Here is a 27476-nt window from a genome sequence, read left to right on the forward strand (position 1 = left end):
GCTTTAAGGAGAAAATTATAAAGAAAGTTGTGTTTTTAAAATGTTGCTTTGCCTCAAGTGTTTTACAAATAGATTTTGTTTCTTTGAGAAATTGTAATTGGAGAAAATGTGAAGTATTAGTACTGACAGGGTGTTTTTGTGCATAGGAGCTGTGCAGTGTTTTCAAATTATGACTTGAAAATAGTTTTTGAGGAAAAGGAATGCTTTTAACATTTATGACAAGGATATAATGGTGTATGCTTCTTTATAAGGCATTTGAGTGTCTCTGATGTTATTTTTCCCATTTTAATGTAAGACCTTTCCGCGTGGTGCAAATTCCTTGTAAATATGCTCCCACCTGTGCTTGGCAAATTTAGATTTTGAATGTTTGAGTTACATAGCCATGTTAAAAGTGACCCTAAAATGCTGCAAAGGCAATCAAAAAACGCTTCCATGTGTCTTAAGGACATTTTCAGTCATTTCCCCATGTGCAGTGTTTTCAAATTATGACTTGAAAATCGTTTTTGAGGTAAAGGAATGCTTTTAACATTTATGACAAGGACATAATGGTGTCTGCTTCTTTATAAGGCATTTGAGTGTCTCTGATGTTATTTTTCCCATTTTAATGTAAGACCTTTCCCCGTGGTGCAAATTCCTTGTAAATATGCTCCCACCTGTGCTTGGCAAATTTAGATTTTGAATGTTTGAGTTACATAGCCATGTTAAAAGTGACCCTAAAATGCTGCAAAGGCAATCAAAAAACGCTTCCATGTGTCTTAAGGACATTTTAAGTCATTTCCCCATGTGCAGTGTTTTCAAATTATGACTTGAAAATCGTTTTTGAGGTAAAGGAATGCTTTTAACATTTATGACAAGGACATACTGGTGTCTGCTTCTTTATAAGGCATTTGAGTGTCTCTGATGTTATTTTTCCCATTTTAATGTAAGACCTTTCCCCGTGGTGCAAATTCCTTGTAAATATGCTCCCACCTGTGCTTGGCAAATTTACATTTTGATAGTTTGAGTTACATAGCCATGTTAAAAGTGACCTAAAAATGCTGCAAAGGCAATCAAAAAACGCTTTCATGTGTCTTAAGGACATTTTAAGTCATTTCCCCATGTGCAGTGTTTTCAAATTAAGACTTGAAAATCGTTTTTGAGGAAAAGGAATGCTTTTAACATTTATGACAAGGACATAATGGTGTATGCTTCTTTATAAGGCATTTGAGTGTCTCTGATGTTGTTTTTCCATTTTAATGTAAGACCTTTCCCCGTGGTGCAAATTCCTTGTAAATATGCTCCCACCTGTGCTTGGCAAATTTACATTTTGATAGTTTGAGTTACATAGCCATGTTAAAAGTGACCCAGAAATGCTGCAAAGGCAATCAAAAAACGCTTTCATGTGTCTTAAGGACATTTTAATTCATTTCCCCATGAATGTAGGTAGGCCTCACCTTAAACAAACCTCTGGATAGGCCACACCTTATCGTCATCCTGAATTAATCATTTAAAATGCTAGGGACAGATTTATGATAGGTGTATGCCTCTTTTGCGCCACTGTGCGTCACTTTTGTGACGCAGTGGCGGTGCAAAAGATTTGCTATGTGGCGACAAAATTACAAATTGATGCATCTAGGCAGATGTGTCATGCTGTAAAAAAAACGTGCCACATGAAACCGATGCAGCAGTGATGCAAAAGATGCACCATGTTGCAAGACAGGCCTCACTTCATCTCCAACAAGATAAGAAGCTTAGGGATAGATTTATGATGACTGGTGCATCCCCAGGGATGTGCCAGTCATCCTGCGCCGCTGTTCCGCTACCCATGGTGCGCTGCATTTACAATGCGGCGCACCATGGGGCAAAAACAGCACAGATGCGTGACGCATCTGTGCCGTAAAGGTGGCGCATTGCTGGAGCTGCATCGCAAGTGCCATGCAGCTCCAGCAAGGCTCAGGGGTGCCCCATCTCCATTTAATCTGCTACCCTGAGTAGGCCTCACCTTAAACAAACCTCTGGATAGGCCACACCTTATCGTCATCCTGAATCAATCATTTAACATGTTAGGGACAGATTTATGATAGCCGTGTGCCTCTTTTGTGCCGCTGTGCGTCACTTTTGTGACGCAGCGGCGGTGCAAAAGATTTGCTATGTGGCGACATATTTAAAAATTGATGCATCTAGGCAGATGTGTCATGCTGTAAAGTCCTGTGCCACATGAAACCTGCGTCAGTTTTCATATAGGTGTTTTGTTGCAAGGTATGCATTAATTTGCAAGAAAGCCCTGTAAAACTAACACAGTGAAATTTAGAAGATTTCACTGACTCAGCTTTATAGCATTGCTGAATCAAATCATTACGCCTGTTTGAAACAGGCATAAGGAGTGATGCACCATGCAATGTGTGGCTTGCTCCTGTGCATTGCAGTAGACATGTTGCGCTTACGACGTGATTCCTGCAATGTGCTGCTTTTGCGGCACAGATGCGTGACGCATCTGTGCTGTTTTCACTCAATGGTGCTCCACATTGTAAATGCGGCACACCATGGGTGGCAGAGCAGCGGTGCACATTAACTGGTGCATCCCTGGGAATGCATCAGTTAACATAAATCTGCCACTTTACATTTAAGTATGAGCAGGGGACACAGAGTTGGTGAGGCTTATCCAAGGTTAAGAAGAGATGAGTCCTGTTCACTGAAAACTTGGACATAGGCCTTACCTCCTCAGCATCGCTGGTCATGGCTAAATAATAGTTGCAAAATGTTACTCTTGTTAAACAATTTTACTATTATAGTCTCTGAGATTTGTGCCTAACTCTGCAACATCTCATTGTTGTTCTCTTTCTTTAAAGATAACGACAACATCAACATGAGCGACAATCAGCAATCAGTTGATCTCGACCTCATCATTGAACTCGTAATTGAAACATCAGTGGAAGTAGATCCCTTGGATGATTTAAATCCTGAGGATGAAGAAGAACATGATGAGGATGCAGATTTGTCAGAATTTTATGACATAGGGTGGGAAGCTGACGTGCTTGAGCCTATGGAACTATAAACATTTATTTTTAAAAATGTATAATAAATGAAAAGTAAAAATGTAAACCGTTTCATTTAAAAATAAAGACACCTTCAAAAACAGGTTATGTGTAGTGTCTTCAATAAAATATTAAAATATGCTCATAAAATTAGATCAGATTCACATATAAAACAGCACAGGTAAAATGAATATGAATTCCATTTCTTTTCTGCTATTTCTGTATTCTAAATTTGCCAAGCACTACAAATGTCAAGTAGTGTGTTAAGTTTTTGATGACTGTTATTGATTTACTGTTTGGTAATAGTGGTTAATAACATTTTTTATTATATTTTACCACAGATTCAACTGCAGATCATTTCAAGATTTCAGCATGCCAACTAAAGCAAGACTTAGAAAGGCTGCAAAACGTCAAAGACAGCAGGTACATGATATAATGCAGCAGTGCTCTAACAAAAACACTTGTCAAGTCACCAAGAAAGCACCGGGTAAGAGCACAAAAACATTTATAAGAAATATTTGTAGTAAAAAAAATATTACTACAGAAAATGTTTCAGTCCAGAAAAAGAGAAGCATTTTAAACGGAAAGGAAAGGCCAATCAAAAATGATACTGCTAGAGCAAGAGATAACTCTGTGCATGATAGTAGAAGGAAACAACAGTTTAGGGACATTCGTAAACGAATGTTCCGCAACGGGATAATTGGCAATTTGTTAAAAAATATTAAGAAAGGTCAACAGAAAGTGGTTTTTTATAAGAGAAAAAAAAAAGTTGAGAAAGTTATTGATCAGGCATTTGAAATTAAACGTAAGTTATTTATTTTGATAATCAATAGAATTAGGAAGCTAAACAAGGTAATTTATGATTTCAAAAGAAATAGTAGATGGAAGAGAATAGTTAATCGTAGTAATTTTTGTGAAGTTTTTTCCGGAGAATGGATGCATAGTTCAAGTTGTGAGGCATTTTTTAATGAGGAGAGTTATTTCCAGGATAATGATTTGGTGCATGCAGCTGACACCAGTGGTCGAGCTTATGAAGTGAAAGATGGTTGTCCAGTTGAAAAAGAAAAACTTGTGACAACAGAGACAGAAGAGGTGTTAGGTAATGAGGTTTTAGGAAGACGTCCTAAGGGTCCTGTGTACACCTGGAAGTGTAGTAGTATTTGCAGTGTGCGACAGGATTCCATCAATTTGCTTTGTGATTTTGTACGGACATTTAATAAGAAAAGTTTGAAGCAGAAAATGAAGTTGTTGCAAGAATTAGATCCTTGCAGAGTGAGAGAAGTGACAGGTTTGCATGGTCATTCACTGGCTTGTCTTTCCAGGAGAGTATGCCAGAGTGTTTTTCATCATTTCAGGATGCTAGCAGTGCATCATAATAAAGTGAGGAAATTAGTTAGAATGTTGTATTATGCTAAGAGTCCAGCAATTATGCTTAAACAATTATGCGCTGCTCTTTTGCATGGTTCTGAAATAGATGTGAAGAATGTTTGTGAAGAAATTGAGTTTTGTTACTTTGGAAGTAAAGAGGAGAATGTTGAAATTGACCAAGAAGAAGAGGGTAATGTGGAAGATAGTGTACAGGTTTCCAGTACAGATAATTTTCAGAGGGAAATTGCGACGTTTCAGGTGAAATCAAGTGAGAGGCCTAATTTCACTTGTGTGTGTTGTCGACGCACTTATAAGAATCAGACTAAGTTAGTGGATTTATATGCAAAAAGTGAAAGGGAAAATAATAGTGAATGGAAGGATTTCACAACATACTTGATGGTAGAAAATTGTTTTGATTTGGGATCGGATCAACGTGTGTGTACTTATTGTTGTAGCAAATTAAATCAAAACCAGATGCCTGCTAGAGCAGTTCATAATAATCTGGAATTGGTTGAGATTCCTTCTGAATTGAAGGATTTAAATACTTATGAATCTATTTTGATTCAAAGTATCCATCCCTTTCAGGCTATTGTAAGAATGGAGCCAAAGACAGGGAAATTGCCTCCATCAGATTTACAGAGAGGATTAAAGGGAAGAGTTGTTTATTTGCCTCTAGATTTGAAGAAAAACATTAACACAATTGGAGTAGAAAAAGTGGAAGAGGACCCTCTGGTTATCTTACTTAATGGGGTTCCGACAAAGAATAAGAAAATATGGCAAGATTTAGTGGATGTTAGGAAAGTCAAAAAGGCAACATTGTACTTGAAAAAAAATAATAAGTACTATAAGAATATATATGTTGCAGAAGAGGAAGTAAGTGAGGAAGAGGATAGCGATTTGTGTGCTGGTCAAATTGAGAAAGTAGAACCCTCTACTAGTGAAGAAATATATGAACATTATAGTGTTCATCCTTTGCATTCCAAGGAAGTCATGGGGAATGCTATTGAGTTGTTTCAAATGAAACAAGCCAAAGGGAGTCCCATTAGTGTTTGGGAGGAAAGTTTGGAAGCTCGGTGTTTCCCACAGCTGTTTCCAACAGGTCAGGGAGGAAGATATGATGAGCGACCTCATCAAATTCCTGCTTCTGAATACCAGACTTTGCGATTGTATGCAGGAGATGCTAGGTTTCGACAATGTATTCCCTATTTGTTTCATCTCCTGTTTGAAAGCGATCTGTCTGGACTGTCATATGCATTGAATCACATCTTGAAAAGTGGTATACACATGCAAAACATCTCGGCAAGTGACTTTATGGATAAAGTCAATGTCCAAGACAGTATTTTGGATTCTCACCTGATTAATCTCATGGCGTGTCAGCGTGGTACTAATGAGTACTGGTACCGTCGTCATGGTGATTTAAAATGTATGCTGAGGAACTTAGGAACTCCCACATGGTTCCTCACTCTGAGCTGTGCCGAGTATGGCTGGGAAGACTTACTTGAATTTCTACGAGAGGCAAATGGAAACATCGAAAACATCGAATTCAAGACACCCGGAGAACTGTGCTCTTTGGATCCAGTCAATGTATGCCGGTACTTCAATCATAGATTTGAAGCTATGATGTCTTTCATCATGAATAAGAAGAATCCACCTCTTGGAGAGGTGTTGGATTTCTTCTGGAGAAAGGAGTACCAAGCAAGAGGTGCTCATCACATACATATGCTGTTGTGGATCAAGGATGCACCTAAATTTGGAACAGATCCAGAAGACTCAGTGATGAGTTTCATACAACAGTATTCTACATGTGCTGTTCCAAACGCAAAGGAGAAGAAAAGCCTAAGAGAAAAAGTTCTACGTTTCCAAAGCCATCGTTGTGGAAAGTACTGTCGTCGTAAATTCCGAAACAAGGACAAGTTCTACACCAAATGTCGTTTCGGCTTTCCACGACCGGTGATTTCTAAAGGAAGAGTAAACAGTTTGATGTCTTCGCTGCGACATAATGTGATGAAGAAATCACCTAAAAACACATACAATTTGAAGAGGAACGAAGAGTCCAAGTACATCAACGATTACAACCCGGTGATTTTGTCCATGTGGAATGCTAACATGGATATACAGTTTGTGGCTGATAACTGTATGGCTGTGGCTCGGTATGTAACATCTTACATCACCAAAAAAGAGAAGACAGAATTGAAGGATATGTGGGAGGACATTTCTCATGAAAAGAGCCTCAGTAAGAAGTTGTACAGTTTCAGTCTGAAGATGTTGTCGCATCGAGAAATCGGAGCTTACGAATGTTCTGACCGGTTGTCTTCAGCAAGTCTCTATTCCAAATCTAGGAGTATCGTTTGGGCGAGTCTTGGTCTTGCTGCAACACGTAATCGAGTTCTGAAACCTGTGCGGGAAATTGAGTATTTGGCGGAAAAGGAGCCAAACAGTACCGACATTGTGAAGACCAACATGTTGGATACATATTATCCAAATCGAAGCAGTCACCTCGAGAATGTTTGTCTGTATGAGGTTCTACAAAATTACATATTCAAGAGGAACATCAAAGAAGATACTGAGAAAGGAGTGTATGCTGTAATTGGAAGTGAGGGATGTCTGGTCAAGCAAAGAAAATGCCACTTGGTAAACCATAGAAAATTGAGTGGCGAATCTCCTGAAAAAAAGGAGTTTTTCTATTTAGCACTTTTGCAACTTTTCAAGCCTTGGCGTGCAGAAGAGGAACTGCTTGGAGATTTCCTCTGTTACGAAGACTCTTTCACTGCCGCCAAGGAGACCATAGAATGTCCTGCTTTTCCCAAATATGTAGAAATGTTGAATGTGGAAATCGAGCAGGAAGCAACGATTGCAGCCGAGATTGCCAGAGACAGTTCTCAGGATAGTCAGAGTTCTGCTTCTTTGAGTCAGGATCCACTAGGAGGACCTGTTATTGAAAATGAAGCTGCCACTGCTATGAATGAAGTGGAAAGAGCCATGGCACATGCTCAGGAGGATGCGGTTAACTTAGAAGAGTTGGAAAGACAACTCAACGTTGAGCAGAGGAAAATATATGACGAAGTTACCATGCAAATTGATCATGGATTAAGTCATGAGAAGAAAGAGTGCTCATGTACGTCGTTGAAGCCTGTCCGACTGTACGTGAGTGGAGAAGCGGGAACTGGAAAAAGTTTCCTTATTAAAGCAATTTCATGTTATTTGCAGGAAAGGACTGAGTCATCGCTGTCTTGTGTTGTCACCGCTCCAACTGGACTGGCAGCACATAACATTAAAGGGATTACTTTACATCGTTTACTGATGCTGCCAGTGGAGCATGACAACAAATTACAATATCACAAGCTATCTGGAGATGCTTGTTGTGAAGTTTCAAGAATCTTGAGGAAAATGAAACTTCTTATCATTGACGAAGTAAGCATGGTTTCCAATGTCATGCTTGCCTTTGTGCATTTGAGAATGCAAGAAGTTCTCAAAACAGAGTATGATGTGTTATTTGGTGGCAAACACATCATTGTTTTCGGAGATCTTCTGCAGCTGACACCAGTGAAAGGGCAACCTGTGTTCAAAATGCTCACGCATGAAGATACCAGGAAGTGCCTAGGGAGCATTGGCAACGTCAATATATGGTTAAACTTCAATTATGCTGAACTGCATGAAAATATGCGTCAGGCGAAGGATGAAGTTTACAAGAATATTCTACAAGATGTTAGAATTGGAAAAGTGACCGAGCATGGGAAAGAAGCTTTACATGCACGATTACTGTCAAATTTATATCCAGAACAAGATGTTGTGCCTGAGAATATTTTTCAGAAAATTACTGAGAAGAAATCTGGAATATGTTTGATGCCAACTCTTGCAGAATGTGCCATCTTCAACAACAAAATGTTGCATTTAGAAAAGCAAGAGATTGTGAAACTGGAAGCTATTGACAGAGTAGAGCATATGGGATCAACAATTATTTTGTCTGAGAATTTGAAAACAAAATTGGATTCATTAGAGAAGACTATATCTAAAACTGCAGGTTTTGAAAAGACTCTGAATGTGTGCTTGAACTGCCGTATAATTTTAAGAAGGAATTTACATGTTGAAAGAGGTCTGGTAAATGGATCAATGGGTAATGTTGTTGATTTTGTGAAATACAGAAATAGAGATGGAATTGAATTTTTTAAAATTAAATTTGATGGCATTGAGGAAGTACAGCTAATTGGTCGTTGTTCTGCTAGATTTTTGCTTGTAAAAGACTTATATGTTCGCCGTAAGCAGTTTCCTGTTTGCTTGGCATATGCGGTGACAATCCATAAATCGCAAGGTTTAAGTGTAGACAGTGCATTGGTGAATATTGGCAGTTCTGTGTTCAAGGAGGGTATGGCATATGTGGCATTGTCACGAGTTAGAACTTTATCGGGATTGTACTTGATTGAGTGTGATGTCACAAACATTTGTGCGGATCTAGATTGTGTTAAGGAATACAATAGGTTAAGAAGAGAGTATGCGCCACATTTGCCTCAATATCCTTTGTTTGAGAAACGTGTGGTAGGCCGGAAACGAACAAATGTGACCAATACTAGGGAGGTTGTAGCAAAAAGACAAAAAGTCGATGAACCTGAAATTATAAGCAGAAACAAAAAGGATTCTGTTGAAGATGTTGTTGGTTTTCAATTTGAAAACAGTTCTGGTGTCAACTGCTATGCTAATGTAGTGGTTAATGTTTTGTTTTCTCTAGAAAATGTAAAAGAAGAGATTGTGGTCAATTCTGATCAAAGATTTTGCAGTTTGTTAAATTCTGTGTTAGAGAAATGTAGCACTGATAGAACAAAAATAGAAAGTGTGTCTGAAATTCGACATCTGTTAGATAGATGTTCAGGTCAAACACAATTCTCTCAAAATATTCAGCAAGATTGTCAGGAGTTTTTAATGTATATGCTTGATGTATTGCATGCTGAAGGTGTAGATGTAGATCACCTGTTTGGGCTTTCTTATCAATGGCAGCATGACTGCGAGAACTGTAGGGTATCAAGTACTACTAGTGTAGACTCAGAAAGATTTATATATTTAACTTTGCCAGACAGTAAATCAGTCTCTTTTAATAAGCTAGTAAAAGCAGCTGATCACAACATGGAATGTAGCCAATGTAAATCTGAAATGATGTCAACATTATTTATACGAACATATGGCCAGTATGTCATTTTAATGTTCAAACGATGTAGGCCTGATGGAACAAAATTGACAACTTTAATTAAAAATGTTGTGGCTTCACAGTTGTCAATATCAGGAAGGACTTTTGTAACTGTAGCAATTATATATCATGACGGTCCTTCAATAACATCAGGACATTACACAGCTTATTTAAAGTCTAGAACTGGCTGGTCATTCTGCAACGATTCTGTTTTAATTTTCAAAAAAAAATTGCCGTATGACCTTAAAAATTCTTACCTGGTGTTTTTAAAACCAAAATTTTAGGGAAAGAATCTCGGGATGTGCTCTGAGGAATTTCAAGAAGTTCTAATGGCTCCTACACGATTTGGCCTGGAGGATAAGTGTAGTACAGAGACATAACTTCTTACCATAACACTGGACGTTCTGGAAAAATAACTGCACTTTGAATGAGTTCAGAAAAACTATTTCTTTTTATAAGGTAATTCAAGCAGCCAATCAAAACATGGAGTAGAGGGAATGTAAGTCTGCAATGCTGTCTACTGTTTTATATTGCTTTGTGATTAAAAGTGATTAGAGAATTAAATAATTGTAGTAGTCATAGAGGTAGTGTAAGTCTGCTTCATAGTAAGCAGTATCAGTGTTATAGGAAATGTAGAACATGAGTGAGCAAGAAGGGTAAGATATTAGTAGTCCTGGATTGTGAAAATGATCATCAACATTTTAATTCTGAAAGTTGCGGAAATACAACATGACGGGATTGGCTTACAAGAATTCCAAGAGTTATAAATGGCTCTGACATGATTTGGCCTTGTGGAAACGTGTGGTAGAGAGCGAGAAGTCATTTATTGTATGTAACATATTTTTCCAAACCAATGGAGGTTTTCTTTCAGAAAGTGGCGGGCTGAAAGTAATAACAGCACAACAGAGTGTAAGCTGTTCATAGGACATCCTTCGACGTCATGGAAAGTAAGTTAACTTTAAGGAGTTCTGAATTCTGATTTGTTATGTTGTATGGGTTTTTTAAACACAATCATTTTGATTGTGTTTTTTTTTCCCCGCTGTTATATGATGAATACCTTCAAGTCACTGTTTTTAGTGAAATTTGATACATTCTGAGAACAGCAAAAATAAACCATTTAACATGTATAATTAATTCTGTACTGTTTGCATTTATGATGTACATGTAGAACTGTGTAGGAGGCATGGAGAAGGTGAGGCTTCTGTAAGTGTCAAAGTTGTTGCATACAATGCTCATATTCTACGTAGTCTTTCATATGATAGACTACATTTCCACAATGAGATACCTAAGCAAAGGAAACACAGGTGATATGATTGTGGAATGAGCAAAAAAAATTGCACGTTTTTCAATTATATTACCTGTGTTTCCTAACATTACACATCACATTGTGTAGATGAGGTTTAGGCCTGTTCCTGGAGACAGAGGAGGTCTGACATTTGTTCAAGAGTGCAGTGGACATGACTCACTTCGTTGGTAGGCCTGCACATGTATTATGTCCTCTGTATTCTTCAACAAACCTAAATTTCATCTGAAAGTCTGAGTAGGACTTACCTGAAACAAATCTGTGGATAGGTTACACCTTATCGGCATCTTGAAACAATCATTTAAAATGTTAGGGTCAGATTTATGATGGCCGTGCGCCTCTTTTGCTCCGCTGTGGGTCACTTTTGTGTAAAAGATGCACCATGTTGCAAGATAGGTTTCAGTTCATCTCCAGCAAGATACCATCAGTTTAAAATGTATATAATTAGCACTGTGTAGGGGGCATGAAGAAGCTGAAGCTTTTGTAAGTGTCAAAGTTGTTGCATGCAGTGCTGCACTTCTGGGTACTGTTTCATATGCTGGACTACATCTGCACTATGAGATACCTAAGCAAAGGCAACACAGGTGATGTGATTGTGAAATCAGGAAAAGAAACTCCACATTTTTCAATTACATCACCTGTGTTTCCTAAGTTTACGAATGACATTGTGCAGATGAAGTTTAGGTCTGTCCACGGACACAGAAGAGGTCTGGCCTTTGTTCAAGAGTGAAGTGGACATGACTTACTTCATTGGTAGGCCTTCACATGTATTATCTCCTCTGTATTCTTCAACAAGCATAAATTTGATATGCAATCCTGAGTAGGCCTCACCTTAAACAAACCTCTGGAGAGGCCACACCTTATCGTCATCCTGAATCAATCATTTCAAATGTTAGGGACAGATTTATGATAGGTGTATGCCTCTTTTGCGCCACTGTGCGTCACTTTTGTGATGCAGCGGCGGTGCAAAAGATTTGCTATGAGGCGACAAAATTACAAATTGATGCATCTAGGCAGATGTGTCATGCTGTAAAAAACCCGTGCCACATGAAACCGATGTAGCAGTGATGCAAAAGATGCACCATGTTGCAAGACAGGCCTGACTTCATCTCCAACAAGATAAGAAGCTAAGTCTTCTGTAAATGTCAAAATTGTTGTATACACTGCTCAACTTCTATGTACTCTTTGATATGCTAGACTCCATCTGCACTATGAGATACCTAACCAAAGGCAACACAGGTGATGTGATTGTGAAATGAGGAAAAGAAACTCCACATTTTTCAATTACATCACCAGTGTTTCCTAAGTTTACGAATGACATTGTGCAGATGAACTTTAGGTCTGTCCACGGACACAGAAGAGGTCTGGCCTTTGTTCAAGAGTGAAGTGGACATGACTTACTTGATTGGTAGGCCTTCACATGTATTATGTCCTGTGTTCTCTTCAACAACTCGAAATTTCATTTGGAACCCTGAGTAGGCCTCACCTCAAACAAACCTCTGGATAGGGCACATCTTATTGGCATCCTGAAACAATCATTTAAAATGTTAGTGTCTTGCGACACTTTTGTGAGACAACAGCAGTGCAAAAGATGCACCATGTTTTAAGATAGGCCTCACTTCATCTGCATCAAGATACTGTTAGTTTAAAATGTATATCTTTAGGACTGTGTAAGGGGCCTGGAGAAGCAGAAGCTTCTGTAAGTGTCAAAGTTGTTGAAAAACTGTTTGTCCTTCAATCTTTTCCCTTGTCTTCTCTAATTTTTAAATACATGTTTTAATATTTTTCAAATGTTTGTTCTCTCTTTCACAGATTGAAAGTATAAAAATAAAAAGTGAGTAAGTTAACGACAATTATAAGGTAAATGTTTTGTACTCTTTTCGTTACATTTCTATCACATTCACCTACTATTAGTTCCACAGCTTCATTTCTTTAACCCTCAGTTTCCTGCCTTTGCTACTTTCCTCATTCCTTTCTCTATTACCTACTTACTCAACTCCTTCCACTCTTTTTCTCAGTCCCTCTCTTCTCATAGTTCCTCACTCTTGTTCACTCACTCCGTCTCTATTACTCTTAGTGTCTTTGACTGATCACTCTTTCACTACTTGTTCATAATGCTTTCTCTGTGTAGTTGAAGCACACTAAGGGGCATATTATGAACACAGCCAATAAAATTATTGCTGTTTTTATTGGCAGAAAACTGCTGCAAAAGTGGTTTTAGCGGCAGTTTTCTGCCGCAAAAGCGGCTTTAGCGACACATTTCTGCCGATAAAAGCTGCAAAACTTTTATTGGCTATGTTGATGATATGGCTCTGTTATTTACATTTCTTTGCTGTTTCAATTAATCTTTTTCTGTTATTTTTTCTTTTCTGTTTTCTGTTTTTTCTCTCTGTTATTCCACATGTTTTAATCTTATTTTGAACATTCACTCACATTCTCCAAGAAACTCTTCTTTGTTATTGTTCTACTCTCTTTTTTTTCTTTCACTTCCTTTTTTATTTTGTTTTTAACAATTATACCCTCTTCTATCTTTTCTTCGGTAAATAGATCTAATAAACAGTATCTCTGGTTTACTCCCTATAGCTGTCTTTCTTTTAAAATTACTCTCTGTTTACTTCCCTTATACTAACTCTTTTTTTTTTTTTTTTTTTTTTTTGGTTCGCTCCCGGTTCGCGAACCGGGAAGCGAACGGGGAAGCGAACCAAAAGAAATAGAGCTTGCCAGAGTGCTAAACATTCTAGCAATTTTTTTTAAAGGGGAGGTAGTTCTGAAAAGAACTTTTTTTTTAATGTTTTTGTTGTTTTATTTTTTTTTTTATTTTTCTGAACATTTTTTGTTTTTTTTGTATTTTTTGAACAGTTTTATGTTTTTTTTGGTTTTTGATGGAGGGGAAACAACAAAAAACAGGCATTGGAAAGGGCTCAACAGGAGCAAAAAAACAAATTACTGTCTGTGGCGTTTAGGGCAATTGTGATTTTCATAAGCTCGGTTGATTAAGGTAATACTCATATTACCACAAGACAGTAATGCACCACAATACAAGCAGGTAAACTTCATATGGACAAAGTTGTCCTGAATGTTTGGCACGGTTTCCCGTGCCTCTGCTGCTGTCAAAGATATCTGTGATGATGACCTGGCCACAGGAGTTGTTGGGTTGTCCTGCTGGTCACGCATCTCTGCCCGGCTGTAGTTTAATGGATGCCACCTGCTCATGTGACGATGCATGGTGTAGTTACCGAAGCTATACTTTTTTAATGTGCCTCTAGATAACTTCTCTTTACATATGAGGCAGGTGACATATCTGGCATTTACTTTCTTCTGCCCTTCAGGGATCGAAAAAAACTGCCAAATAAAACTGGTTTTCCGATGAGAAACCCGGGGCTGCTCTTGTAAAAACTGTGGTCCTTCTGTCTCCTCTTCCTCTTGCTCATCCTCTTCCTCCTCTGTGTTGCTGATGAACTGGGGAGGTGGTCCTCTCTTCCCATGAGGAGGTGGTGGTGGTGGTGGGGGTCCACCAGCTGAAGCTACCAATGAAGCCATTGCTGAAATATCAAAATAGGTCTTCCTCTCACAAAGATGAAAGTCAGAGTGAGGAAAGAAGGAGGGGTTTTCATCATTTGGGAAAAACAATAGTTCTAAACCAATGAAAAGTGTTATTTTTAGGTCACCTGACCTAGCCTTACATCATTATGAAACCAAAAGTGAAATGAACCAATGAAAAGTTTTATTACAAGTCACATGACCTGTTACGCTTATGTTACGCGCCCCGGATCGATTCCGGGTCGCTGCGCTTCGCGCCTCGGTTCGCGCTCCGGAGCACTTCCGGGTGCGCTAACGCGGCGCGTCATAAGACGCATTACGCGGCAACGCGATACGTCGCGCTTTCGCGACGCGCCCCTGATCACTTCCGGGGAGCTGCGCTTCGCGTCTCAGTTCACGTACCGGAGCACTTCCGGGTGCGCTAACGCGGCGCGTCATAAGACGCTTTACGCGACAACGTGATACGTCGCGCTTCCGCGACGCGTCACGATGTTGATTTCTAACGCGGCAGTTGCGCAAACGGAACGTTTACCGGTTCGCGGACCGGGTCGCGGCATCAAATTGAGCTAACGGGAAGCTTCCCGGTTCGGGAACCGGGAGCGAAGAAAAAAATATATAAAAAAAAAAAATTATTAATAAACATATAACATATATTTTTGGATTTAAAGAAGAATACATCTTACAGCTACAGATATTAGCTTTTAAAAAACCAATGAAATTCACTGAAAAAACCATAGGTTATAGACCATATATAGTTAGGAATTAGCATTTACAAAACCTTGAAAATTCACTGAAAAAACCATAGGTTATAGACCATATATAGTTAGGAATTAGCATTTAAAAAACCTTATTTTACTCACACAAAACCATTGAAATTCCATATATAGTTAGTTGTACTAACTATATCTCGCGCACCCGCAATCCACTGCTGATCATGTCACATATTACATCATTCATGACATGGTCAGTGATATCACTGATGACATCACTGATGACATCTCAAATGACATCACTGATGACATCACTGATGACATCTCAAATGACATCACTGATGACATCACTGATGACAACATCCAGTGACTGTATTTTTCTGTAAAGTTAAAATATGTCTTACATATTGAAGAATGAGTGGATGTATAAGTGTCTTGATGAAGGATTTAGTAGGGGCATGACTGACTGTATGAGTGACTGATTAAATGTGTCTCACTGAGTGCATGGGTTAGTGACTAAACTGTCTTAATTTGTGCATCATTATGTCTGTTGTTCTGTAAACTGCTGCATGTGTTGATCAGTAGCTATATGATTAACTATATGGGTTATTGATTGGTTGCCCAAGCATTTGTATGGAGACTGAGTGTGTGTGTGGGTAGCTGGGAGGTGTATGACTCTCTGCATAGATGTGTGAGCAGTTGATTCACTAGATGTATGGGTTCAAACGTGCATGTGGAAACAGCTGTATGGGCGGTTGACTGTGTGCATGAGTGTATTGGTGAGTGAATGGATATCTCAGTGCTACATGTCAAAGTAAGTACATATGTAAAATACAGTACATGTGAGAGTTGACATATATAAATAACTGTGCATAAGAGCCAGTGAATGTGTGAGTGGCTGTATGGATCATTGTGAACTTGTATCCAGGATTGTATAAGTGAGTAAATATGTTTTAGTATATGTTTGAATAAGTAAGGTGTGTATAACTGTATAGTTGAGGAAATGGAGGTGTGATTGATTCTTTGCATGACTGACTAGGTGTGTGAGTAACTCCATGGATGAGTGACAGTCTGTGAGTGTATGTTTATACTGAGTGTATCTAAGATTATATAAGAGTCTGAAGAGGTTCATCATAATATCACATGAATGATGTCATCAGTGATGTGATCAATAATGTCAAATGAGATGTCATCAGTGATGTCATTTGAGATGTCATTTGAGATGTCATCAGTGATGTCATCAGTGATGTCATTAGTGATGTCATTTGAGATGACATCAGTGATGTCATCAGTGATGTCATCAGTGATGTCATTTGAGATGTCATCAGTGATGTCATCAGTGATGTCATTTGAGATGTCATCAGTGATGTCATCAGTGATGTCATTTGAGATGTCATCAGTGATGTCATCAGTGATGTCACTGACCATGTCATGAATGATGTAATATGTGACATGATCAGCAGTGGATTGCGGGTGCGCGATATATAGTTAGTACAACTAACTATATATGGAATTTCAATGGTTTTGTGTGAGTAAAATAAGGTTTTTTAAATGCTAATTCCTAACTATATATGGTGTATAACCTATGGTTTTTTCAGTGAATATATATATATATACATACATACATACATACATACAATATATATTCACTGAAAAAAACCATAGGTTTCAGGCCTTATATAGTTAGGAATTAGCATTTAAAAAAAACTTTGCAATTCACTGAAAAAACCATAGGTTTCAGGAGTTATATAGTTAGGAATTCGTTTTTAAAAAACCTTTGAAATTCACTCAAAAAACTATAAGTTTTAGTGGTGTTATAGTTAGCTGGACATTTTACTCATACAAAACTAATGAATAGTTGTACTAACTATATTTCGCGCACCCGCAATCCACTGCTGATGATGTCACATATTAGATCATTCATAACATGGTCAGTGACATCACTGATGACATCTCAAATGACATCACTGATGACATCACTGATGACATCATCCAGTAAATGTGGTTTGCTTCGTTATTTAAATATACATTATATATATAGCAATTTACATTAAAGAATGAGTGGATATATATAAATAAATATTTGGATGGAGATTTTAGTAGCAGTGTAATTGACTGTTTACTTGACCAATTTATAATGTCTCACTAAGTATAGTAGATAGTGACTTAACTGTGTGAATATCTGTATCACTTTGTCAGTTGTTGTGTAAACTGATTCTACAGTTGGTTACTAGCTATGTGAAAGTCTATATTAGTTATTGATTAGTTAACTGAGTATTTGTATGGGAGTGTGAAAGTGCGTGTGGTTTGGTGGGGGGTGTGTGACTGTCCAAAGATGTGTGAATAGTTGATTCAGTAGATATATGAAGTTAAAACTACATGTTCTAACAGTTTGGGTGAGTGAATATCTTTATGGGTGTGGTGAGGAGCAAATATATTTCTCAAAGGTACAGGTCCAACAAACTAGAAAAAGAAAAGGCAGTGTATGTGTTAGTTGTTGTATATAAATAAGTATACATAAGACACAATGATTGTGTGAGTGACTGTATGGATAACTGTATACTTTTAATAATGATTTTATAATTCACTAAGTATGACTTACTATCTAAATGAATAGAAGAAGTGGTGTTTGTATAAGTGTTTTGCTAAGTAAATATGTAAGTATGATCCATTGTTTGCATAAGTGAGTAGGATGACTTCATATGTGAATAGGATGCGTGCTGTTGTTTAATGTCGATATAGATGTATAAGTATTTTTGAAAGTGTTCTATTGTTCATTGACAGCATGTATGAGTGAATCCATAGGTAAGTGATTAGATGTGTGTATACATCTATGAATCACTGAGTGGATTTTTAGATACTTGTATTGCTGTGACAATGGATTTAAATATGATACTCTGTATTTTACAAAGAGTGATGAAAAATTGTAATAGTGTATGAAAAGGTGTATGTGATTGTCACGTGGATGATGTCATCAGTGATGTCATCAGTGATGTCATTTGAGATGTCATCAGTGATGTCACTGACCATGTCATGAATGATCTAATATGTGACATCATCAGCAGTGGATTGCGGGTGCGCGAAATATAGTTAGTACAACTAACTATATAGGAGCAATTTCATTAGTTTTGTATGAGTAAAATGTCCAGCTAACTATAACACCACTAAAACTTATAGTTTTTTGAGTGAATTTCAAAGGTTTTTTAAAAACGAATTCCTAACTACTCCTGAAACCTATAGTTTTTTCAGTGAATTTCAAAGGTTTTTTTAAATGCTAATTCCTAACTATATAAGGCGTGAAACCTATGGTTTTTTCAGTGAATTTCAAAGGTTTTTTAAATGCTGATTCCTAACTATATAAGGCCTGAAACCTATGGTTTTTTCAGTGAATTTCAAAGGTTTTTTAAATGCTAATTCCTAACTATATAAGGCCTGAAACCTATGGTTTTTTCAGTGAATTTCAAAGGTTTTTTAAATGCTAATTCCTAACTTTATAAGGCCTGAAACCTATGGTTTTTTCAGTGAATTCGCAAGGTTTTTTAAATGCTAATTCCTAACTATATAAGGCCTGAAACCTATGGTTTTTTCATTGAATTCGCAAGGTTTTTTAAATGCTAATTCTATTAGCGGATAACATTTTATATATTCAAACATTTTTTAAATGCTAATTCCTAACTATATAAGGCCTGAAACCTATGGTTTTTTCAGTGAATTTCAAAGGTTTTTTAAATTCTATTAGCGGATAACGTTTAAATATATTAATATCCTAGTGGGACCACCTGAGCAGCCCTAAGGTGTCAGGGTGTTTCTACCCTGCCCCCTTTTTGTGTTCTACACGTTTGTTTTTCTGCTTTCTTGTGCCTCAGTCTACTGAGACCCAAGATGGATGCCAACACTTCCTGGTTAGAAGTGTTGACAGCCAATGAGCATGCAGCTTTCTTGGGAAGGCATGCTGATTGGCTGTCACTGTCTGTCAACACTAGCACAAGATGGATGCCAACACCTCCTGGTTAGAAATGTTGACAGCCAATGACCATGCAGCTTTCTCGGGAAGGCATGCCACTGTCTGTCAACACTCAAAACCAGGAAGTGTTGACAGCCATCTTGTGCCTTGTTAGAACCAAGGCACAAGAAATCAGTGAAACAAAGGTGTGAAACTCACAAAGGGGCCAGAGTAGAAACACCCTGACCCCCTAGGCCTGCTCAGGGTGTCCCACAAAGATCCCAAAGGCAAAAAAAAGTCGGCGTACGGTGCGCGTACCCCGCGATTAAAAAATTAAAAAAATTGCCTTGGGGGTCCTTGTGGGACCCCCTGAGCAGGTCTTGGGGGTCAGGGTGCTTCTACCCTGCCCCCTTTTTGAGTTCTACACATTTGTTTTTCTGCTTTCCTGTACCTCACTCTACCGAGGCACAAGATGGCTGCCCACAATTTCTGTTTTAGAGTGTTGACAGACAGTGGCAGCCAATCAGCATGCAGCACGCGCACTAGAGGTACGCTTACGGTACGCGTACGTGCGCGTACCGTAAGCGCACGGGTAAGCTCCCGGGTAAGCTGCTATAGATATATAAATTTTTTGGAACCTAAATTACTCAAAATCCTCTGGAGCACATATCTTGAGACATAGCAAAGGCACATCGGGCTACCAGTCCCTACAATTTTGCCAAGTTCGGTGAAAATCCATCCAGCCGTTCGAGCTAAAAGTGAAACCGACCGCCCTATGGAAATTAACATGGGGAAAACACGTTTTGGGACCCCCCTTTTATCTCAGCCCCCGCTTCACGGATCCCCCCCAAACTTTCAGAAGGACCGGACCGCCGCGAGGCAAAGTTGCTGAAGAATTCAGGCAGATTCCTCAACCGGCGCCAAAGTTATTCCCAATAGAATGTTGCGATTTCCCTATGGAACACAATCCTAACTATATATACCTACTGGCTATCGCCAGTAGGTAATATGTTAGAAAAGTACACTTTTTTTTATTCATGAAGTCTGTCTTTTACTTCTATGAATTGTATGGGAGTGATCTGGATAGAGCCATTTGGTATTTAAGGGCGTGGGTTCTTTAAGCATGTCATGTGATCAAGGCCGGGGCAACCTGGTTGAAACGCGTCATGTTGGAAGAAAAAAAAATTGCACTTTAAGAACTTTACCTTTGTGTGGTCCGTTCCTGTTGAAGAAGCGCTGGGTGGAGTTTTGCCCTACTTCGTGTTTCTAAGGACTTGGTTTTCATTGATTCTAAACGCTGTTGCTGTCGGCGTTTCAATGGACCCTCTTCGCGTCTAGAGCCGGCATTGTGGCAGCTGATATCGCGTTCTGCGTTTCATGATTTGACCCGGAAGTGGTACGAATTCCTGGCTCCCCGCATAGTGGCAATCAAGAAGCTCGAGAACCGGTGTGTGTGAGCGGTAAGCCGTGCAGGGACTGAGGCGGATTTCGGCGTCGAAGGACTCTGGGGCTCGTTCGGTTTCTGTTCTCAGGTGAGCCGCTCGCTGCTCGCAGTTCATAGGAGCAGTAATTTGCCATTGAATATAGCGGGTGTGAAGATTTGAGGGTAGCTGTGAATCTCTGAAGAAGAAGCACGTCCGGGCTCAGTCGTTGTTTAAGAGAGGGATTCATTCATTTTTATTTTATATGAACTGGGCATAATTAAATTACTTGAAATTACGCTATGGCATCAACAACAGACGTGCTTAGAAGCCGCGATGAACTTGCGGATGTGATGTTTGCCGACATGCCGGTGGTAACTAGCACCGGTCAACAGAACAAGGCGCAAACAACAGAGCAAAAAGATGTCAAAAGCTTGCTTAAAAAATTAGAAAAACTGCAGCGTAACGAGCTAACTAAATGGTGGGAGCGGAAATCCCTTGAGAAGTACAAAGAAGCGGGGAGAGTGCCGAGGGGCTTACGAGTGCTAATAGCCCCCTCCTTTGAAAATCCTAATCCTCTTATGCTAAAGGAGTGGGCCACAAATAACTTGGAAGCCTCCATGAATATGGTGTGCATGTTGGTGAAATATGCAGAAACTGATCGTAATGAGATTGTGGCCCAAATTGATTTATTGATCGCAGAATTGGATGCTCTGGATCAAAAGGATCTTGTCAAGAAAGGCAGAGGTGAGATTCAAAAACGTTTGGATAAACATGAGAATGTGATAATGAACAGAAAGATTACAAAGTTTGCGCGTGATAAGCGCGATTACGAGACTGGTCACATATTCACATTCGCAAAGCGTTTTGACACAGTGAAGAAATTGGCAATTAATAATAACCAGCCACCTTTAATCTCTATCAATCAGGGCACTGATGCAGCATCTGTTTCTGGGGAAAGTCTTCTTTCAAGTAGTGTGGAATCCATTCCTAGTGATCAGCCATTTTCAGTGGTTCATGAGCCCCCGAGTTTTAGTCCCTCAGAAGAGTTGGGGTTTATGATAGAGGACCGTCGGCAAACACTGAGGTCGAGAATACCCTGTGTACAACCCCAACCTCAAATTGCCGCCGTAGAAACAAGCAATGCAAAGAAAGGCGGAAGGCACGTGCATCTGGGCTGTGGGTGTGATTAGCAGGCCCACAGCCACAGCTAAGTCGAAAACTAGTAAAGCAAAAGCAAAAAGTGGGGGTGACCATAGGAAGCAGATCCTACTCTCCTATAGTAGATAAATGGGAAGGTGCCCGCAGTAGTGAGTTTAAGTATCTGGGGATAATAATAACACAAGACCTTAATAATATCACTCAGACCAACATGAAGAAGGTGGCTAAGGAGATCGATCATCTTTTCTCTAGATGGCAGAACCTCCCCCTGACAATATATGGCCGTGTGAACTTGGTCAAGATGGTCATCCTGCCCAAATGGACGTACCTGTTCAGCACCATACCTTTGGTTTTTCCTGATAAAATTCTGGGGAAAATCCAGGGGAAAATAGGCAGTTTCATTTGGGCGAATAAAAACTCCAGGTTATCCTGGAAAAGCTAAAAAGAAAACTGTTAAAATGAGGTCTAGGGCTTCCGAATGTGCTCTGGTACGCATTCTCTTTCCAACTAAAAAATATTTGCTGTCTCCTCTCTAGCCCTGACGATTCCAACTGGGGTCGGTTCTTGACTATAATGGTTAACCTTGAGGGGGGAGGTACTGGCTTCTTGTATAAATTTGGAGCGCCAAAATTCTACAAAAAAGTACATCTCATGGTATTAAAACTAGCTCTTCTTGTTTGGAACAGAGACAAAGGGAGACGGGGTATAAGATACTACTCCGACTTCTCCCCAATTTGGGATTCCCCTGGTTTACCGTTTTGCCTTAGGGATAGTTTATCACTCCCCATTAGGAGAGTAGGGATTAAGGTTTGGTCGGATCTAGTAACATGGGAGGTCCTGAGGTCAAAGATCGGGGACTCTTTTTCCAGATTCAAATACATGCAACTTTGTTCTTGGTCCCTAGCTGAGAAGGAGAATATTGGCGGTAATTGGGATATCGAGCAGGCCCTTCAATCACCTAACCCCAGGAAGAAAGAAGTGGGACTCTGGTATAGAAATCTGCTGGACGCAGAGGAACTACAGTCCCCCCACTTCATCTAGTCTGGAATTCTTCCAGGCTGAAAGAAGCCTCAGCTACTCTATATGGGACATCCCTCCAAATTTATATAAGTTCGTTAGGCGAGCCTCTCTCAAGAAAAAACACTTCTAGGTCATCAATAGGCTTTATTATACGCCAAAAAAAATAGCGAAGTTTGTGAGTCCGTTCCCTATGTGCCCCAGATGTGGACTTGTCGAGGCTGATGATATTCACATTTTTTTATGATTGTCCTATTCTGGGCCTCTTTTGGGCTAATGTTGAGAGGGCCATGGAGGGTATTTTTAAGTTAAATTGTGCCTTAACACAGCTAGAGTATTGTTTGGTTTAGATGCTGAACTCTTAAGGGGGCTAATGGTGTCACAAGTGGCCCTGTTTTTTAGTCTAATTCTGATTGCCCGCAGAGAGATCGGCAAAGTATGGAAGGATGCTAGTCCGCCTCTCTATGAAAACTGGTTGCGTGCAGCATTAGGTACGGCACGTTTAGAATTGGGCATGGCACATAATGTAAATAGCAATGTATGGGAACCTTTGACCTCATGGGGCAGAGAAATGAGGCTTGTCTAAGGCCTCAAAGGTTCTATGATTACACCATGCCTCGGACAAAGAAGCAGGCCGGGTTGGCTCCAGGTGAATGCAAGAACATCAGCCCTGGGCACCCAGGATGGATCGGGTTTTAAAATGTTCATTTGCAGACACCAATGTTGAAATGAGGACCTAAAAAAAGGGAAAAAAAAGAAAATGTTTCATACATGATACAGACCTTTCTTTCACATCTCAAGGTTTCATACATGATGCGAACTTTCCATTCACATCTCAAGGTTTCATACATGATACAGACCTTCCTTTCACATATCAAGGTGTCATACATGATACAGACCTTCCTTTCACATATCAAGGTTTCATACATTATACAAACCTTCCTTTCACATATCAAGATATCATACATGATACAGACCTTTCTTTCACATATCAAGATATCATACATGATACAGACCTTCATTTCACATATCAAGGTTTCATACATCATACAGACCTCCCTTTCATATATCAAGGTTTCATACATGCTACAGACCGTCCTTTCACATATCAAGGTTTCATACATGATACAGACCTTCCTTTCATATATCAAGGTTTCATACAGGATACAGACCTTTCTTTCACATATCAAGGCTTCATACATGATACAGACCTTTCTTTCACATATCAAGGTTTCATACATGATACAGACCTTCCTTTCACATATCAAGGTTTCATACATGATACAGACCTTTCTTTCACATATCAAGGTTACATACATGATGCAGTCCTTCCTTTCATATATCAAGGTTTCATACAGGATACAGACCTTCCTTTCACATATCAAGGTTTCATACATGATACAGACCTTCCTTTCATATATCAAGGTTTCATACAGGATACAGACCTTCCTTTCACATATCAAGGTTTCAAACATGATACAGACCTTCCTTTCACATATCAAGGTTTTATACATGATACAGACCTTCCTTTCATATATCAAGGTTTCATACAGGATACAGACCTTTCTTTCACATATCAAGGCTTCATACATGATACAGACCTTTCTTTCACATATCAAGGTTTCATACATGATACAGACCTTCCTTTCATATATCAAGGTTTCATACAGGATACAGACCTTTCTTTCACATATCAAGGCTTCATACATGATACAGACCTTTCTTTCACATATCAAGGTTGCATACATGATACAGACCTTTCTTTCACATATCAGGATTTCATATATGCTACAGGCCTTCCTTTCACATATCAAGGTTTCATACATGATACAGACCTTTCTTTCACATATCAAGGTTACATACATGATGCAGTCCTTTCTTTCACATATCAAGGTTTCATACATGATATAGATCTTTCTTTCACATATCAAGGTTTCATATATGCTACAGGCCTTCCTTTCACATATCAAGGTTTCATACATGATACAGACCTTTCTTTCACATATCAAGGTTACATACATGATGCAGTCCTTTCTTTCACATATCAAGGTTTCATACATGATATAGATCTTTCTTTCACATATCAAGGTTTCATACATGATATAGATCTTTCTTTCACATATCAAGGTTTCATACATGATACAGACCTTTCTTTCACATCTCAATCAATGCCAGAGTCAAGGGTGGGATCTTCCTTCTGTCCTCACTTAGATAACTCTGTGGCTCCTGCAAACCATTCCCCAGATCAGGCTGACTGAAGATGACATCTTGATTACACTGACCGAGTCCACGCAAGGCATAAGTATAACTTGCCCCGCCATAGATGTGAGATGTCAACAGTGATGTGATATGTGTGATCATACGCAGTGCATCACAGCGGTGCAAGGTATACTTATGTCAGGTAAGTGTATCTGGAGAATTTCAGTGTTTTTTAGTTTTTTAAACATTATGTTTTTATATCATTTGAAGAACTTTGTATTACTCCAATTTAACCTTTGCTTTTTACAGTGAATTTCTATGGTTTTTATAATTCAAAAGAAATACCTTATTATGATACGTCCGCATGGCAGATTGGTTCTAGTGCTGTGTGTGTACTTAACTTACCATGAATCCACGGCTCGACTGATTCAGCCTCACACCTTCAAAAGTCACTCATCCTTGCCTTGTTATGCACGCACATTACATATACTCTTCAATCACATACCTTTTTGAAATAGAATATCATTCTTTTCAGCTGGACGGAGGCATCGAGTGGTTTTCAGAAGAGAAGCTACAGTAGTCTGGAATGACTGGTCATCATTTTGAACGGCATGTTGCAGACCGATACAGCTCTTTGCATAAGACTGGAGATCAGCAGAGCTCCGCGCTTTAGGATTGTAAAATATTTCTCGCTCTACTGCAAGACAGAAGGACAAGGAGAGACAGTGGGTACAGACTGGAAGAATAAACTGCTTCTTTGCTCCTCGCTCAGTCTCACAGCTAAGGTACTCTCCAGCAAGACCAACATGGGTCTACATTGTTTACCAGTAATAACAACAAGCACTTAAGAGGCACTTTTCACCATCAATGTAAACATTTGTAAAGTGTGAGAAATGACTGACTCCATTGATATAACAATACAAGAGAATGATCTTGATAATTAGGGTCTATATTTGAACTACTAGACACATCACAAACAATGCTGATTGGTCCAGGAAATCCAATGTGTGCCACTATCTGGTCTTGATTTCAACCATATCGTAACAAGATCTCAGAAAAAGCAGACAATGCCCAACTTCAAGACCAACACCAACCATCTGCTGCATGACTATCAATGTGGTGTCGGATCTTGCTGCAGCACAGAGACAACTAACCTACATATCACAGACTGCATCCTTCTGATAACCCATAGAGCTGACCCCTGCCTCCAATCGAAGCCCATGTTAGATGTGAAGACATCTAACATGGGCTTCGATTGGAATTCCATAGAGCATATTATCAAGCCCATTATCGCCGCTTTATCGGCCGTTTTCGGCCGATAAAGCTGCGATAATTTTATCGCACAGGCTTGATAATATTCCCCTTGATGTCTTCGAGAGAGTGGACCTTAATGTAGAGCTGTGTGTCGTCGGCGTACATGTTGTAATTGGTATTTGCGGAGTTGAGAAGCTCAGTGAGTTGTTCCATGAATAAATTGAAGAGTGCTGGAGAGAGGGAAGATCCCTTGGGTACTCCTAAGGTGACTGGGGTGGGGTTTGATAAGGATTGGTTAATCTTGAATCTCTCTGGGGTACTCCCAAGGTGACTGGGGTGGGGTTCGATAAGGATTGGGTAATCTTGAATCTTTGTGATCTATTTTGGAGGAAGGAGGTGAACCAGTTTGACACCAGACCAGATAGTCCCATTCTTTGCTTCAAGAGATCCAGTAGGTTGTCGTGTTTGACTGTATTGAAGGCTGAGGATAAGTCCAGTAAGATTAGCAAACAGGCTTTGTTTTAATCCAGTATTTGTAATGCGTCATCTATTATGTGGGTCCTGGCTGATTCGGTACTGTGCCCGGCACGAAAGCCTGGTTGGAAATTGATCAAGAAGGTTGAAATGGTCTATGTGGTTGCTAAGCTGCATGTGCACACATTTTTCGGTGTAGTTTGGCCAGGGTAGAGATGTTTGATATTGGGCGATAGTTGTTCAAGTCTGAAGGGTCTGCTGTTACTTTCTTTAGGATGGGGGAATCCTGACCGGCTTTGAGGATGTCTGGGATGGTTCCTTGCAGGAGAGAGGTATTTATAATCATAGTCCATAGGGGCACTAGCAGTGGAATAAAGGTCCTTAAGTGGGATGCTGGGAGAGGGTCAGTGAAATGATTGGAGGGATTCAAAGTAGTGAGCGTGTTTAGGATAGTTTCTTCATTATAGTAGTTGAAGGTGGTCCTCGAGGCGTTGTTCTTGAGGTCGAGCTTTGTAGAGCAGTTCAACGGCGTCCCAGGTATGGACATCGAGGAGATTGAATGTGGGTCAGTCAGGGATAATAGGTTGTTCAGAAGGTCAGTCTTTACGTTTTCAGTTTTTGTTGTAAAAAAGGAGGCAAGAACTTCGCAATTGGGGAGAGTATCCGGATTGGTTTGGGGGGAGTGTGAGACCTCCTTAGATTGTGCTTTGATTATTTCAAACAGTTTTTTGGGGCGGTTCTTTACTTGGTCTAATTGTTTGCATATGAAATCAGCTTTTGCGCGTCTAATCCTTCTATAGTAGACATTTATTTGATATTTGATATTTGTGGGTATTTGTAGAGCGCAAACTTTCGCTCCGGAAGGAGCATCTTGGCGCTGAGCATGCGTGTGGGAG

At 39.4% G+C, this 27476-nt stretch overlaps 1 protein-coding gene across 1 annotated transcript in view; it reads right to left on the reverse strand.

The window, feature by feature from the left end:
• Positions 1–27476, reverse strand: part of LOC144767915 (collagen alpha-1(XII) chain-like) — a 351588-nt gene that overhangs the window by 248074 nt on the left and 76038 nt on the right. The window contains exon 4 of the mRNA XM_078651253.1: positions 25358–25549. Within this exon, the coding sequence (XP_078507379.1) occupies positions 25358–25549 (192 nt within the window). The remainder of the gene's footprint in view (positions 1–25357; positions 25550–27476) is intronic.

Source organism: Lissotriton helveticus, chromosome 7 (assembly GCF_964261635.1).
Source record: "Lissotriton helveticus chromosome 7, aLisHel1.1, whole genome shotgun sequence".
In the NCBI taxonomy this organism is placed as follows: Eukaryota; Metazoa; Chordata; class Amphibia; order Caudata; family Salamandridae; genus Lissotriton; species Lissotriton helveticus.